This window comes from Harpegnathos saltator, unplaced genomic scaffold (assembly GCF_003227715.2).
Source record: "Harpegnathos saltator strain DR-91 unplaced genomic scaffold, Hsal_v8.6 scaffold742, whole genome shotgun sequence".
Classification (NCBI taxonomy): Eukaryota; Metazoa; Arthropoda; class Insecta; order Hymenoptera; family Formicidae; genus Harpegnathos; species Harpegnathos saltator.
Genome location: NW_020230585.1, coordinates 127,447 through 144,158, shown reverse-complemented (window position 1 = coordinate 144,158; position 16,712 = coordinate 127,447). Strand labels below are relative to the sequence as shown.

At 51.8% G+C, this 16,712-nt stretch overlaps 2 protein-coding genes across 2 annotated transcripts; both read right to left on the bottom strand.

Annotated features, from left to right (window-relative positions):
- Positions 1 to 6,366: 6,366 nt before the first annotated feature.
- Positions 6,367 to 6,783, bottom strand: LOC105189989 (uncharacterized). The gene has a single exon (XM_011152455.2). It carries the CDS (start codon positions 6,781 to 6,783, stop codon positions 6,367 to 6,369), a length of 417 nt encoding a protein of 138 aa, XP_011150757.2.
- A 1,007-nt stretch (positions 6,784 to 7,790) lies between these two features.
- Positions 7,791 to 9,043, bottom strand: LOC105189990 (uncharacterized). The gene is made up of 2 exons (XM_011152456.1): positions 8,904 to 9,043; positions 7,791 to 8,625 (listed from the first exon to the last, which is right to left on the bottom strand). Exons 1-2 carry the CDS (start codon positions 9,041 to 9,043, stop codon positions 7,791 to 7,793), a joined length of 975 nt encoding a protein of 324 aa, XP_011150758.1.
- Between the last annotated feature and the right edge of the window lie 7,669 nt (positions 9,044 to 16,712).

Genomic DNA, 16,712 nt, shown 5'->3' with positions numbered 1-16,712 from the left:
AGGCAAATAAAGAAATGTTTCAGACAAAAGTTGTTAAAATTAATTGGTATAAAAAGAAGATATAATAAGAAATTGGACTTTCTATTTTAAAAAATTAAGTTGACTTTCAACTGACGTTGAAAATGCCCTCCAAATAAAAAAACTGATAATGCCATTCTCTTTCCCTTTCGAAATCATGGAAAACGTGTTTTAGTTTTTTCAATGTCTTTCATAGTTTTCAAAATTTTTTATCTGTTACGTTTGAAATTTAGCATCCTGTATAAGATGAATATTAGGTCCCGTAAAAAAAGAATTATTCTCTAACATTAGTTGAACACACAAGCACACACACATGTATATATATATAACGTTATATTAAAATATCTTTCTAGGTTACCCATTGAACAATTTTTGCGAATATTTATCGGAATATCTAAAAACATTCCACATCAAGAACACGTAAATATGCAAGGTCAGTATTAACAATAATTTTTATATTTCATTAACAATTATTTTTTAAAAAGATAACTATCTTTATCATGCTCTAGAGAAGGAAAATATATTAGACATATCTTTGCAAAATGAAAATGACAAAAATTATGAAGAGGAATTATTTGTCGGGCTACCTGAAACTGTTTGTTATGATCAACATATAAATAAGCAAAGTTAGTATTAACTGTATTATGTATGTCTGACTTACATTCTTATTAATTTGCCTTATCACGCTTCAAGAAACGAAAATATTCCAAATATATCTTTGATAGACAATACTGGAAAAAATTATGAAGAAAAAATACAAGTTACTATAGATCCCAAAGATATCCCAATAAATCTATTAGAACCTAGGATTACTCTAATAAAGCTCACACGTCAAGACTGCGAAAAATATATTAAGAATAGTCAGCAACCATTAGCGTTTATTGAAAACACTATTCCATCAAAAGTAAGTATACATTGAAACGTTACTCATTATCGACATATATAATATTTACACATTGAAACATTTACATAATGTTGCAGATTACACGAAAACGGAAAGCACGTCAACCTTGCAGTCGTTGTAGATAAAAATAACCATATATATTTTAAGATATACGTTATATTTTAGTATGCGTGCTTCCTACTGTTCTTTTGTTGGCTTGTTATATAATTGTCATGTAATTATGCAACACACATTGTTTCCGAAATGTTTATAATACACATTATTAAAGAAAATAACTTTGAATATTAGCATATAAGTAATTTTTATATAATTCACCTTAAAGTATTGTGAGAAATTAGCAGTAAATACTTTCAACCTAATCTTGCATACAGCCTTAGTCTACAACATATTTCAGTACGTAATGCTTAACATATATGATACTGTTATATTGGCAACAAATCGACTGTCTTAGAATATGTGTGCGATAAACGTCATAAAGAATATGTATTAAAAAGATCCTGAAAATTCTAAATATTTTTATACACTTCAAATAAAAGTAAGACATGTTTATGGCATATATATTTTGTACACCGATGAAATTTGTGCTTTGCAAATTGAACAAGTTTTAACATCATCACTATCTTGCATGATTTAACTAGAATAATCTGCACAAGTCAGAAGTGACTGCACAGTATGAAAAGATGAGTCGATTCAGCAATAATACACATAAATAATGCACGTACGATCAGATTTTACTTTTTCTTCACTTTTTTCGCACCCCGTTTCCTATTGTGTCCGTTTCCTACTGTGTCCGTTTTCTATTGTGTCCGTTTGTTACTGTGTCCGATTGTCATTATGTCCGTTTCTTACTGTCTCTGATTGCAACCACAGTGTGTCCGTTTCATGTTGTGTCCATTTTTCTGTGTCCGATTCTCACTGTGTCCGTTTCTTACTATGTCCGTTTCTCATTGTGTCCAATTGCAACCACCGTGTGTCCGTTTCCTACTGTGTCCGTTTGTTACTGTGTCCGATTGTCACTGTGTCCGTTTCTTACTGTGTCGGTTTCTCACTGTGTCCGATTGCAACCACAGTGTGTCCGTTTCCTACTGTGTCTGTTTGTTACTGTGTCCGTTTGTTACTGTGTCCGTTTGTCACTGTGTCTGTTTCATTTAACCTGCTGTGTCCGTGTTATTCTGTGCGCATCTGGGACGCTCCCGGAAGTTTTGATGTGTCCACCGTATAGTCTAGATAAAGCACCCTCTGACTATCACTTGTTCCGATCTCTGCAGAACTTTCTCAATGGAATTAAGCTGGTTTCAAAAGAAGCCTGTGAAAACCACTTGATTCAGTTTTTCAACTAGAAACCACAGAAGTTCTTCACCGATGGCATCATGGCTCTACCCGAAAAATGGCGAAACATTGTCGATAATAATGGAGAATATTTGGTTTAAATAAATTAATTTTCATACTATAAGAAAACTAGTTGAATTTTACTAAAAAAACGCCACGAACTTTTTCCCAGACCCAATAGATATCTGTCTTTCATTATAATAGACATATGACCATTATATTTTATGTATATGATCATATCTTTATTAAAACTTGTGACGTGGCAGCCGCTGGGCACCCGTCACTAGTAGGCGAAAACGCGATCACGACGCGAGGGAGGGGGTGACAAGCATCGCGTGGTCAAAGGGGAATTCGAGACGACTTCCCGGAAAATCATATTAACTTGAGCGAAATCAATTAGCGTTAAGAGCGCGCAGGTGAGACGGTCTCGCGTCCTTCAATTTTGTGCTCCTGGACCTCCCAAGCCGACCAGCAGGACCGGAAGAGCAGGAAGGATTCAACGGACGTCGTTCATCGTCAGGCATGGCACAATCAGATGATTGCTCTATATTCTCGATTCCTATTAAGAAATTATATGTCGTCCCGAAAGAAATTATCGCTGCCGTGTTTGTTGTTAGGCAAATAACGATGACAACACGGAAGGGGACGGAAAGAGCGAGGCGTAATCCCGCCGACCACGACCACGCCGCGTGGCCCGCTCGTCTAAAAAAACAGTGGCGAGACAGACCTAAGAAAAAGAGCGGGACAAAGCGACAGAAGAGAAGAGAGAGAGAGAGAGAAAGAGAGAGAGAGAGAGAGAGAGAGAGAGAGCACCCGTTCCGCGGATCAACAATACCGATTTGCGGACGGATTCCCGACCTGTCGACGGAAAAAGGACCGGAGGGAGAGAGGAACCCCCCCGGCCAGGAGAGGCAAAGAAAAAGGAAAGGAGAGATTCGGTTTTTGGGAGAAGAAAGGAGATTCTGTTTTTCGTGCGCAAAGAAGAGTGAGATCAGTTTTCGTCGCGTTAAAAGGCGGATTAGATTCGTTTGTCAAAAACAGAAAAGGAGGGTTGTTCCGTTTTGTCGCTCCCGAGAGAGAGAGAGAGAGAAGTCGTTGGTCGCTCTCACGAGATAAAAATTCGTGGTCGCTCTCCGGAGAAAAGATTTCTTTTCTTTTGTGTTCTGCTCTTGACGGAGAGATTTTGGTGTCCCGCTCTCGAAAAGGACAAGTTTTGGGTGACCCTCTCGTTCCCGAGGAAATAGGTTTGTACTCCGACCTTGTGCCGAACCCGCCACCATCGGATTATCGAGCATGAGCCGGCTGCCAGGATCTGCGTCCGAGAGGAGAGCGAACCGTCCGACAACCAGCCCAGATCACGCCGCCGGGAGGTTCTCGAGTTTATAAGACCGTCCACCTGCTTATTGTTTTTCGGTGTTCCGTTTGCGTGTCTCGTCGAAAAGTGAGTTTTGTTGCCAAGAGCGGTACCGATCTCGCGAGTACGCGCGTGGGGAAAAATTGTACCGTCCCGCTGAGATTCGGGGCATACCGTCTCCCGAAAAGGAATAAAGAGAATTAAGAGTAGAAGCCGCGCTGCTCTATTTCTTCCCGGTTTTTACGCTTTCCCGATTTCCATATACATATATAGTATGTATGTTTCGGACTGTTTTATACTTAATTCACTCGATACTTTCTGTTTGTAGGTAAGTTATTTCAATCATATCGGCGGATTTACATTGAAATAAGCGGTCAATTTGTGCTTCAAAGAAGCAATAAAGGACTCGCTAACATCATCGGTCACCTAGTGGGGTCGCGAAGATACTCAAAGGGCCTTGTACAATTCCAGGATTATCATAGCGGTTTATGGTAAAAACATTTAATTAAAGACATTTTAATTTTTGACAAATACTGTTTCTCTATTGTCTGTTTTATTATCAAAACTATTTGTGTTTATTTTTCAGACGCACTGTGCGGTAATGGCTATTTTAACAAACCCAGCCGAACAGAATTTCAATATCAAATACGAGAGACTTTTTTTGTGACGAGGAGGAAATCCATCATGGATACCCCCCACCCTCGGGGAAGGGGGTTATGCCGGATTCCTACCGGCTAAAACCTCCCCGGGTGGCGCTGCGAAGGAACTTCCTCAGGGCCTCGGAGCCATGTAACTGCGATCGGGGCCCTGAGTCCTAAACCGTCGTTTCTCCGAGGAATGGAGAGGGGGGAAGCGAGCCGAGGCTCCTCTTCAACCACTGCTCCCTCTCTATCCCTCGCGCCCCGCCCATGTGGCTGGGAAGGGGGAAGCCAAATGGCCCGCTTCAACCACCTTTCCCAGCCGGGTGAGGCGCCGCACAGTGGGTCAAATGGGTCTTTTCGTGGACAAAAATCGCTAGACGACGTAATTCTTAACCGATTTCCATGCTTTTTTTTAATTTACTCGCGATGAATTGCTCTACAATCATATCGAGCCCGATTTTTAAATTAGGCCCTCTATTCAAAATGGTGGACGTGCAAATTTATCAAATGTATAAAACCTATAAAATATCGAAGATTTTTGGATCGGACAAAGTTTATACGGGCTTTTAAGGCCTCCGAGATACATATGTAAGATCGAAATTCTCAGTTTTTGCCAGTGGAGAGGATCTGCAGTGGCCCGATATATTTTATAATTTTTTTTTGTGTGACGAGGAAGAAATTCATCATGGATACCCCTCACCCTCGGGGAAGGGTGAAGGATTATGCAGGACTCCTACCGGCTAAAACCTCCCCGGGTGGCGCTGCGAAGGGACTGTACTCGGGGCCCCGGAGCCATGTAACTGCGATCGAGGTCCCGAGTCCAGACGGCTAGCCGTCATCTTCCCCGAGGGGTGCTGAGGGAGGGAGGAAGCGCGAGCCTAAGCTCGTCTTATACTACCGCTCCCTCAGGGAAGGGGCGAAGCGAGCCCAGGCTCTGCTTCGACCACCGCTTCCCCTTGTACCCCTCACGCCCCGCCTCTACGGCTGGGAAGGGGGAAGCCGGCCCTAGACCTGCGCTTCTACCACCGTTCCCAGCCAGGCGGGGCGCCGCCTAGATGATGTTGTGCGACTGGTTGATCCACCATCTTAACCAGTCGCCCTACATTGGAGGGCTGACTGGGGTTCCGGGAGTCCCCGCCCGGAACCACACCCTCCCGCCCAGCGGCTACGGGGGGAATGATTGATCCCCTTACCACCAGGCGTTCCCACCTCCAAAGAGGCTGGGGGAGGTCGAGGCCTCTCCCCTCCTACCCACTTATGTGGGTCTTGGGAGGCAAGGGAGGGAGGTGATTTTTCGATGATTTCATCATCTCACTCTTCCCCCTCACCTTCATCCAACCCCCGTTCTGGGGGTCGGTGGGCGATCAGGGGGCTGCTGGTCGACCCCTCGGTCTCGGTCTCCCGACGTATTCTGTGCCTCAGCACTTACTTCCGCCCTCTGCATAGATGTCCCCCCTCGCCCGCGTTTTACCCTACGAGGGGGCATCACGCGTCTCGGTGGGAGGATCCTTCCTTGGGATAATGGTTGTGATTGTGGATGGGATGGGCTAGGATGAATAGGAAGGTGTGGTGGGGGATAGTGGATGAGGTGGTAGTGGAGTAGGAAGTGGTGGGGGTTTGGTCTCACCATGTTCTTTATTGCCTCCTCCTCAGAGGAGTCTATATCCTCCTCACGGCTGGGAGAGCGGCGTTCTCTTTGAAGGCGCCGCCGTCCCTGCCGCCGCCCTCCTTCCCTCCGCCTGCCGATGGATTTCCTCCGCTGTCTCCTTCTGCGAGATTATGCTCTCGCAGAAGGAGGCAAAGACGTCTCATTTTCTCTCGCTCCCCAGTATGTCACTGATTACCCTGGGGAGCGAGAGGTCAGGACCCAACTCATTGGCCACGATTCTACACTCCTCTACCCACGCAGGGCAGTCCTGCAGTGTGTGCTGCGCGGAGTCGTGACCACTCTCACAATGGTGGCATTGCGCCGTGCGCTCTTTTCATATTCTACACAGGTACTCACCGAAACAACCGTGTCCGGTGAGTACTTGTGTCATTCTGTATGTCAGGGTTCCGAACTCCCTGTCCACCCACTCGGGTGGACAGGGCTGGGCGGCCTCGACACTCCTTCTCCCGTATCAGGCGTCCTGCAGACGCCTCTGCCATCTCTGGGGAAGGAGCTGTCGAGCCTGGTGCCTCAGCCGCTTTATTGCCCTGGCGAGCGATTCGCCTGCCTCTAAATTCTCCCGGAGCTCCCCCTTCCTCATGTACATCGACCAGTACATTAACGCGAGGAGCTCCAGTGGAGACATGCCGGCCAGGGCCGTTGCCGTCACGTGGGACACCGTTCTATACGCTCTGATGACCCTGATCGCCACCGTCCTGTGTGCCCTACGCAGTATCGCCTGCAGGGGACGGCTGACGGCTAGGGCCTCCGCCCAAATGGGCGCCCCATATAAGGCGACCGAGCTGACGATGCCCGCGTGGAGGCGACGCGCCTTCATGTTTGGCCCCCCGATGTTAGGCATAATCTTGCTCAGATTAGCCGAAACCATTTTTAATCGGGGGGCCAGGCGGCTAAAGTGCTCTTTGAAGCACCAGGTGCCGTCCAGAACGAGGCCCAAATATTTTATTTGGGCCTCTATCGGAACCCTGACCCTTCCCATCCGGAGCTGGGCCTGAGGCGGCTTCGTTCTCCTCTTGTGGAGGAATATCGCCTGTCTTCCTTTCCGCCACCGTCAGGCCCAGCTCCTGAATGGCGCGCACGGCGCTTGCCACCGCAAAATTCGCAGTCCTCACTGCTTCTCTCCAGTCTTCCCCCCCGGCTAGTATGAGGGTATCATCTGCATAGCAGATGATACTGCAGCCGGAGGGAGGGCTACCCGGAGGACTTTGTCATACCCAAGGTTCCACAGGAGTGGGCCCAAAACGGACCCTCGTGGAACCCTGCAACTCATCCCCCTCTCGCGTATCCTGCCATCGGCTTCCATCCAGACCAGACGCCGACCCCGGAAATAATCCTTGATGACAGCCGTGAGGTAGGGCGGGAAATGGAAGTGCTCCTCCATTGCTTCCACCACCCTACCCCAGGGCAGGGTGTTAAATGCGTTCGCTATATCTAACGAAACCGCTACCGCCACCCTGACCTCCTGCACTATGGCTCCCGAGAGGGCCTTTAGACGCGTTATCGCGTCTATCGTCGATCTGCCTTCTCGAAAGCCGTACTGGCTGTCATCAAGGCTCGGTCCTATCCGGGTCATATGCTCCGTGAGGCGGGCGGCGATAACTCGCTCGAAAACCTTTCCCGCCTCATCCAAGAGACATATGGGGCGATACGCGGAGGGGGAGTCCTCCGGTTTGCCCTCTTTTCGGAGGAGGATAATATTTGCCCTCCCTCAGACTGGGGGGAATTTTCCCTCTTTGAGGGTTATATCAAAAATTTTGGCCAGCCTGCCCGCGAGGTGCCCCGAGACGAGGGTAAGGACTCGGCCGGAAATATCATCAGGTCCGGGAGCTTTTATACTCTTGATTCCTCTGATGGCCCCGACCATCTCCTCTTCTGTTACCCCGGGATCTCCCTCTGATGTTCTAGAGGTTTGTACGGGTCAAGGGGGGGAGTCCCATTCCCAACTGGAAACAGGGTCCCCATGACCCGTTCGAGAAACCGGGGGTCCAGCGTTTCCGTTAGCGGGGGCGTCCATGGTCTTAGTTTCTTCATAACTACTTTGTATGGACGCCCCCACGGATCCGCATCTAACGATCGGAGGAGATTGTCCCACCCTTCTCTCCTGGCCGCCCCTATAGCCTTGCGTAAGGCACGCGCGGCCATGCAGAACTCCGTTCGGGCGACCAGGGTCACCTCAGGGGGTTTCTCGTCCTCGCGGGCTCTCCTGAAGATCCGCCTGAGGCGGACCGACCGACGCCTTAGTTCCGCGATCCGGTCGTTCCACCACCAGGCGGACCTCATGGGGCAGGACCTCACTTTTGGCATGGCTTGATCACAGGCACGTGCGATCAGACTCATTGTTTCTGCCACTGCAGAATTGAGATCCTGCCCCTCCTTCCATCGTGGCCAGGTGAAAGCCTCAAAGGAGATATCCAGTTTCTCCTTGTCCAACTGGCTCAGGGCCCATCTGGCTGGTCGGGAATCTCTTCTCACCCTGGGCCGCAGCCCGTTGGGGGTGACGGAGAGCTTTATTTCAATTATTTGATGGTCCGAAAGGGACTCCAGCTCCTCCGCCACCCTCCAGACCTGCACCCTTCCCCGGGCCGCAGGGGTCGCCCATGTAAGATCAATTATTGATTCCCCCTGCGACCCGACGAAGGTGGGTTTATCACCCTCGTTTAGTATGTGCAGGCTTAGGTCTGCAGCCCATTCTTCCACCTCCTCCCCCCGCCTGTCACCAACCCGGGAATTCCATAATTGCGATTTAGCATTGAAATCCCCGGCGATGATGACAGGCCCCGGGAGGTACTGTCTGACGGCCCTCCCGATTTTTTGGAGCCTGAACCTGAAGCTCGGTATGTCCAGGCTCTTTGTTGGGGGGAGGTAGACCCTGACCACTATTAGGGCCCCTCACCTGGCCACGACGAACCCTCTCCCCTTACTCATCCGGGAGGGGAATGTTCATTTGCCCTCCATGTTATAGCGACGAAGCCCAGATCGTCCCCAAACCATCTAGGATGGTTCTTGGGGACATGGTTGAACTCCGCCGCTATTCCTAACCCTACACCGCGCTCCGCCATCGTGTGCTCAAATAGAGCCACAGCTTGGCGGGCGCGGTGCAGGTTGGCTTGGAGGAGCCGGGTGGCCATTATAGTTCTTCTGTTACCTTGATCTTTTCACCCGGCTCCTCTCTTCCCTCACTGTCACTGTTGCTATCATCTCTAGGACGCATCCTCTTTTCCCCCCTTCTCACCACGTCCATGTCCTCCCCCTCTCCTCGTGCGTTAGAGAGGAGGGCGGTGGCAGTGGATGAAGTGGGGGGAGGAGTCTTCTCCTTCTCTTTCTCCTTTTCCACGGCAGGGGCAGAGATTGGAATTTCACTGTTGGTAGGTTGTTTTCTACCCGCGACTCCCTGCACCTTCTTCTTTTGTTTGGGGGGATGACAAGCCGGCCTCCCCCATCCTGTGCCCTGCCGGCATATTTGCCGCCGCACAAATTTGGCACTTGGCTCGGATACTACACTCCCGGGCCTTGTGCCCTTCTTCTCCGCAACTGTAGCAGTTACCACTGCGATCCGTTTCATTGGTGCAGAGCTGCTGGACATGGCCCCTTTCGATGCACCTGTAACATTGCAGGGGCTTCGCTTCCAGCAGCTCTGCCCTTACATGTGACCATCCTATTATGATTTTCCCTTTTTCAGCAACCTTTTTGCCGCTGATAGTGGACATTGAAACCAAAGTGTCACCGTTCCGCTGGGTATAACCCTTATTTTCCCTGTTCTCACTTCTCTTAGATCACACTCGCCTTCTTTGGCTACAACCTCTCCTGCATCCTCTTCCTCGGTTGCGATCTCCATACCTCTTAACCGCAACTCCCCCATCTTTTGGGGGCGGTTGATTTTTTCCATGTTCTTTAGCTGGTCTCTTAACTTATCTGCTAATGCATCTTCCTGCTCCTTTCTCTTTTCCCCAGGGATTTCCAGTACTAGGGAACCAGTGATTCCCTGCCTGGTGTTAAGCTTCTCAATCCCTAGTTCATTGATGTTAATTTTAGCTTTTGCCTCCTTCAGGATTTCCTTATATTTATCCTTCTGCGCTGTAATCATCACAGCTGCTGTTCGAAGCACTTTCCTTTTTGCCTTCCTTTTTTCCTGGGCCTTCGCATTACTATCCTTTCTTTCCTGCCCCGTTTTCTGCTGGAGTTCGGTGACTTTTTTCTTCTCCTCCTTCAGCTTCTTTTTCCCCTCCTCCCCACCACTTTGGCCCAGCTTTCCCCCTGTTGCGGACTACTCTTCTGCGTGCTGTTTGTTTGAGTTTCTTTTCCATTCACAGGGAGGGATTGTTGATGTGGTTGCTTTTGTATCGGTTGCTCTTTGCTCTTCTGCTTATTGTCAGTCACGAGCTTTCTTCCCTTCTTCTTCTCCCTCACCTGCCTTTGAGGAAGGGGCTCTTCGCTGCCGGGTTCTGTATTGGTTGGTTCAGGTTCATTTTTCTGGCGCCATCCATCCATGGCCTGGAAAACCAACTTTACCACCCTTTCCTCCAGGGTTTCCTGTACATTTTCTTCCTCAATCCTGATCCTTGTAGTAAGAGGGACATTCGCCACAACCCTCGGACCTGGTCCTCTTTCTTCCCGGGTAACTGGGTGGAGCTGCTCCGGGCTAATCTTTACTTCATTCTTTTGTATTTCAATAGCCCCCACCTGCATGTTATCACATCCTGTCTGCATGTCCTCCTCTTCACTGCTTTCCGCCGGTGGTATGACCTTTCTCCATATTTTCCTTGCCTTTCTCACCTCCTCGTCGCTTACATAAATTGTAGGAGGTACCGTTGTTGAGTTTATCTCCTTTTTCTCTTCCAACACCTTTTTAAGCGCCTAGATCTCCTTTCTCATTTCCTCCTGGGAGTTCCTCAGCCTCTGGTTTTCTCCTCTCATTTCTTCGAGGATTTCACCGTACTCCCCCTGTCCTGTCACCATTCTTTTCCCTGCTAGGGTGGCACCCGCTTTCATAACAGCCGCTGCCTCCCTCAGGACCTTCATATACGTTCCTTTTAGATTTTTACATCTTACCGCTATTCCTAGCACCCTCTTAGCAGCATCCAGCATTGCGGCTGTGAGGTCCTTAGTCAGGGTATCCCCTAGGTTTTCTTTCTGAACCCTAAGTTCTTCCCTGAATATTCTATTTAGACTCAGGTCTTTGAGTGTTTCCCTAGGGTTTTATATACTCTTAAGCAGGTTATCCTCTCTTTCCTGCTCCTTAGCAACCTCTTTCGGGGCTAGAAGTTTCTTTCCCTTTGCATATTTCCTCGTGGTGGTTGGTCTACTACGGGGTCTCAGAGTCTTTTCTTTGACTCGCTCCACATCTATTTCGCCATCTGAGTCGACCAGTATGTCCCGTTTCTGTCCTGGTCCCTCCTTGGTTTTTCCCTCATTGGTCATCGTTGAGGGCCTTTCCGGCGACGAAGAGTTTGGAGAGATCGACGCCTCCTTCCTCAGTGATGTCCTTGACCTAGATCGGTCTCTTCGGAGTTCCTCAGATCGTACCTTTCTTTGTGGTCTCTCCTCCAGTGTATCCAGCGAGTTACTGCGGCGTCCTCCCCTGCTAGCTACATTACGCCTGCTGGAACATCTTATGGTGATCGACTCTACCACCTCTTCTTCCTTAGAACCAGGGGGGATTCGCAGTTCTGTCAATTCCGTGTCTATTGCCAAGTCCGTTACCTTGTTATCCGTCCGGTTTCCTTTTTCTTCATTTTCCTTAAGAGTAGTCCTTTTGTCATTATCGTTCATATTTGGTTTTGAACCCACAACTCCGTATGGCTCCGTTGCCCGGGCATGCCCGCATCTCCCCGGAAGGGAGAGTCTCCAAGTTCCCCCAGAGGAGCAACATATGACGCGGGCCGGCGGAATGATCATCGCCGGCACAAGTCTCTCGCCCCCTACACGCGCCCTGACCACCATTTCTGGTGGCCAGACCGATTTCGGGAGTCCCGTACCTCCAATACGGGCACCGTACGGAGCGCCGCCACGCGCGGGCCCCATGGAAAGAGGTAGCTCACCGGTGTCGCACCCTACCGGGAGCGCCTCCCCATGGCAGCCAGAATGCTCACGCCGCCCGAGGGCCCGCTTTAGGGCGATGCGATCGCATTCCCTCGGGCATAGCACATAGGGGTTTCGGCCCTGCCTCGGAATACGTCTGAGCGACCCGGAACACCCCTCCACCCCCGGGTACCATGAGGGGTTTCAAACCCTCATGGTGTGCAGACCCGGGTGTGAGTTCCTCCCTCCGCCCGGCTGTGACCAGGACGGATGAGGGAGAGGTCCTCTTCCTTCGGCTGCCGGAGCACCGGCGTGCAATGCCTTCGGGGGTGGGGTCCTCTATGATGGCGCTCAAGGGTGCCTCGACCCAGACCTCGGGAAACGTCCGAGCGGCTCGAGACACCCCTCCACCCCCGGGTACCATGAGGGCAAGTCCCTATGGTGTACAGACCCGGGTGTGGGTTCCTCTTTCCGCCCAGCTGAGGCTGAACGGATAAGGGAAAGCGGGGAGGCCCACCTTCTTTGGCTGCCGGAGCACCGGCGTGCAATGCCTCCGAAGATGGGGCTCCTTCCCCTCTTCGTCCTAGGGTGTCTCGACCCCGACCTCGGAATAAATCAGAGCGGCCCGAGGCACCCCTCCACCCCCCGGGTACCATGGGGGTAATTCCCCATGGTGTGCAGACCCGGGTGTGGGGTCCTCCATCCGCCCAGCCGTGGCTGGGACGGATGAGGGAGAGAGGTCCTCCCTCTGTTGGCTGCCGGAGCACCAGCGTGCAATGCCTTCAGTGGTGGGATTTCTCAGGACGTGGTAGGACACCCTGGTCGCGATGTCGGAAACGTCCGAGCGGCCCGGAGTACCCCTCCGCATCCCAGGCACCGTGGGGGGAGGATCCCCATGGGGTGGAGCCCTGGGTGCGGTTACGTTCCTCCATCTCCGATCCGTCCATAACGGACGGATCAGGGCGGGTAAGGAAAGAATCCTCTCTCTTTGGCTGCCGGAGCACCAGCGTGCAATGCCTCAGAGAGAGGGGTCCCCTTCCCAAAGCAAGTGCTGAGGAGGTCACCCCTTTCGGCTGCCGGAACACCGGCGTGCAATGTCTCCAGGGGTGATAATCTGCTCCCACTCGCTTCATGACCAGTCTGGTCATAGACCAGGCTGATCGACCAGCTCGCTCGGGTGCTCTTGGTCCAGTCCCTCCGTACAGACCACTCCGGCATGGTAGAACTTGCCAGGGGCCGAAACCCCCGCCGGTACAGCTCTGTACATCATTGAGACCTTCAAGTCCCCCCACCACGACAAGGTGGCACCCACGGGGTTAAGGTATGGAGGGGGACCCCGGGCCAGGGCCCCCCCTTATACCTCCCATCTGTGAGGAACAGATGGGGGGTCCCTACCTAACCGGCCCCAGAAGGGGGCCTGCCTTCCCGCCCTGGTGAGGATTTCCGTGTCAATCCCACAATCATCCACGGAACTCCTCCCCGGATTAGGGCTATCCCTACTGTAATGCAGGAGGGGGTGTTCCCCCTAAGGGGGTCGGCCCACCTTCTGCTTCCGTTGGGGCTGCATTTCCTACTCACGACGGGTGTCCCTGCAGGTGGCCTTCACGGCCTCGACTACCAGGCACATCCCGTCATGGTGCTGCTGCCCTCCTACCCATGAGTGTTCCAGAAGGGAACCTGTCTTGGCTCCGACTGCCAGGCACAACTCATGGGTAACGGGGTGGGCGAGTACGCAGGTGAGTAAGCATATTATTCAGCTGCCCACTCGTCCTACCCCGCCTCCTGGAAGAAGGAGCATGTTGCAGCTTTTACTTCTCTCCTGTCTCTTTCATCCTCAGCGACCTCCATTTGCGTTTCCGGAGGGTTCGGTGGGGGAGGTACAGCCGATATTTCTTCCCTCATCTGTTCTGCCTGCTCCGCAGGTGCTAGCGGAGGTGGGGCTACTGCCTTCTCTGTTGCCTTTTGGGGCGCTACCGTTTTGATCGTCTCGTTGGATGGATGGGGTCTCTCGCCTTTCTTGCGAAGGGCCTCCTCCCTCCTACGGGACGACCTGGTACCCGTCTTCCTTCTCCTCTTCTTCCTCGGGCCCCTGCCTTTCGCGGTTCTCGGGACCGCAGTACACGCTTTCCCCCCCACACGGTGGTTCGCGTTCTTTCCATTATTTTCGCACGGAAAGCAACGCGGTTCCGCGTCGCACTCCCGTGCTATATGATTGGCGCCCCCATAGCGGAAACAGCGACCGCCCAGCGGTTTGTCCACCTGGCAATCAACCGTTAGGTGTCCGAACTGCAGGCACCTGAAACACTGCGTGGGTCTCTCCTCTATTAAGCGGACCCCGGCCTTGGTCCGTCCTATTTGGATCCCGTTCGCTGCCAGTAGTATATGGACTGCCTCCACGGGGCATCGGATCCATATCGCTCCTAATCCTCCAGAGGATCTCCTGACCTCACCGGTCTGGATCTCCTCCGGAGGGCACTTGGTGAGCGCGCTCACCGCCTGTCGGACTGCCCCTGGTGACGCTGTCGTCCAGTCCGACAATTCGAGCCTCCGCCCTCTTCATCGGCCTGGCAACGACAGCGTCTCCGCATAACGCATCTTCGAGATCCCTGGCAAAGCGGTCGGCTTTTGCCTTTGCACCATTGCCAGGGATCTCGAATATAATCCCGCCATTGCGGGTCCTCTTATATTTAAAGTCGCCTGGGGCAAGGCTGATATCCCTCAGGTCGACTTTCTGCTTCGCGGTTGTTAGGACCTCAGCTGCGGTCTTCTTCGGCAATGGTGTAGTCGTCACCACTGGATTACGTGGTGGTGGCCGCAGTTTCTCCTTTCATGAGGGCGGGGTCCCTTCGGTGGGGCCCCCTTCCTCACGGGCTTTTTTCCAGGGGAGGGCTTCTTCGCGCTCACAATCGCGTTCACGGGTTTCACAGCTGCCACTCCCGCTTTCGTGGCAGCTGATCCAGCCGTTTTCCCCCCTTTTCCACCCGGTTGCATTGGTGGAATGGGCCCATTGGCCCTGGCTATACCCATTTTATTTTTCTTCCGTTTGCGGCTAGGGACATCCGCCTAATCCCTCTCCAGCCCAGTCGGAAGTTGCTGGGTTTTCGCAGGTGGGGGCCTTACGCCCGCCGCCTTGGCCGCTGGAGGGATTCGAGATCCTTCCAGCGCCCGCCCAAGGCGGGCGATCTCCGTCTTGAGGCCACGGATTTGTATCTTCATGGCCGCAAGGCAGACATCGGCTCCCCCCTCCGAGGCCATGTAGACCAGCTCTTGGAGAGAGTTCTCAATGTCGTCCAGACCTTGAGCTGCTTCATCCCCGAGCCGGTCAATGGTCACCCCTTCATAATACGCTTCCGCGCCTTTCCCTATACGCTTGCCCGGCAGCACCCGAAGCGCCCAAAGATGCCTTAGCCCCGGCGAATTCCGCGATCTGCTCAGCAATCATGGTATCCCTTACAGCCGGGATGTCCCATTGCTGCCGTATGCCCTTACCCTGCGGATTGCGTCGCGGTCCCTCTTCCCTTACCGGGAGAACGCTCCCCCCCTATCCGAGAAGACATTATCGTCTCTCGGCAGAGGAATGTAGCCCTCTCCATCCCTCCCTTGCCGAGTGGAAGCCGGTGCCTCCACTCGTCTACGCTTTCGCGTATCGGTCGGCGGACCCGGCGACGAGTCTTGATGACTCGGTCCCAGTCCACCGGCCGATACCCGTTCTTTTCGGGCGGTAGTCCATTCGGACGACGTGCCAGCCTGGCACACGTCGCCTAGCCCGTCGCATACTGACGACGAGGAGGGGCCGGGACAATACGTCCTCTCCCGCCGTTTTGCGGCTCCGAGCACCGGAAGGGTTTCACCTTTCTTTGACATTCTACCATAAAATGTGAGGGTTTTACGTGCCCCCACACACACGGGTTTGATTGCGAGGTTTTCCTTCCCCTAGACCGGTTGCTTTCACCAGGCTAGCGTGCCCGCTTTGCCCGCGCTGTAGGATCCTTTCCGCGCTGTAGGGCCTCACGAATGAGATCCTCCAGACCCTGGTTAAAACCTGGAGGCAGCTGCCCATCCAGGAGTATTATGGACGCTCTTAGTCTGACCCCTCCGTACAGACCACTCCGGCATGGTAGAACCTGCCAGGGGTCGAAACCCCCTCCGGCACAGCTCTGTACATCATCGGGACACGCAAGCTCCCCCACCACGGCAAGGTGGCGTCCACGGGGGAGGATATATTTTATACCTGCCTGATATCCCCACATTATCATTGTATTCTACTAATGAGTTTGCGTATATATATTGCATATATATATATGTATATGTGTATAAAACACAACCATATTGTTGTGTCCGAGCCACAAGGTTTGTGGCGGCGTCCGTTGTCCGCGAACCTTAGGCATCTGATACTGATTTTGACAACTGAGTAAGTATTGTCCTGACGACGGAAAATCGATAAGAAGAAAATAACAACAACAGCTGACTGAGAGTCTCTAGCAAGCTGTCATCGTAGACAGACGCGAGAATTGTAGATCAGAGAATTATTCTTGTTTAAAGCTTGAGTGAGCTGCGCTGTATATAGTAAAGCTTGTTATTCTTGCGCGAGTGTTTTCATTTACCAGAGTGCAAGCGCGAATGCGAGAGTGAGCGCAACATTTTGGGGGCTCGTCCGGGATCAATCGCGTTATTTTAAGATTCGCGATTAAAGTATGATGAATGGCCCAGCGAGTGACAAGAAAGCGGCAGCATCTCGACGAGACGATGGAATCAGAGGCTAGAGCGGCATGTTCTTCG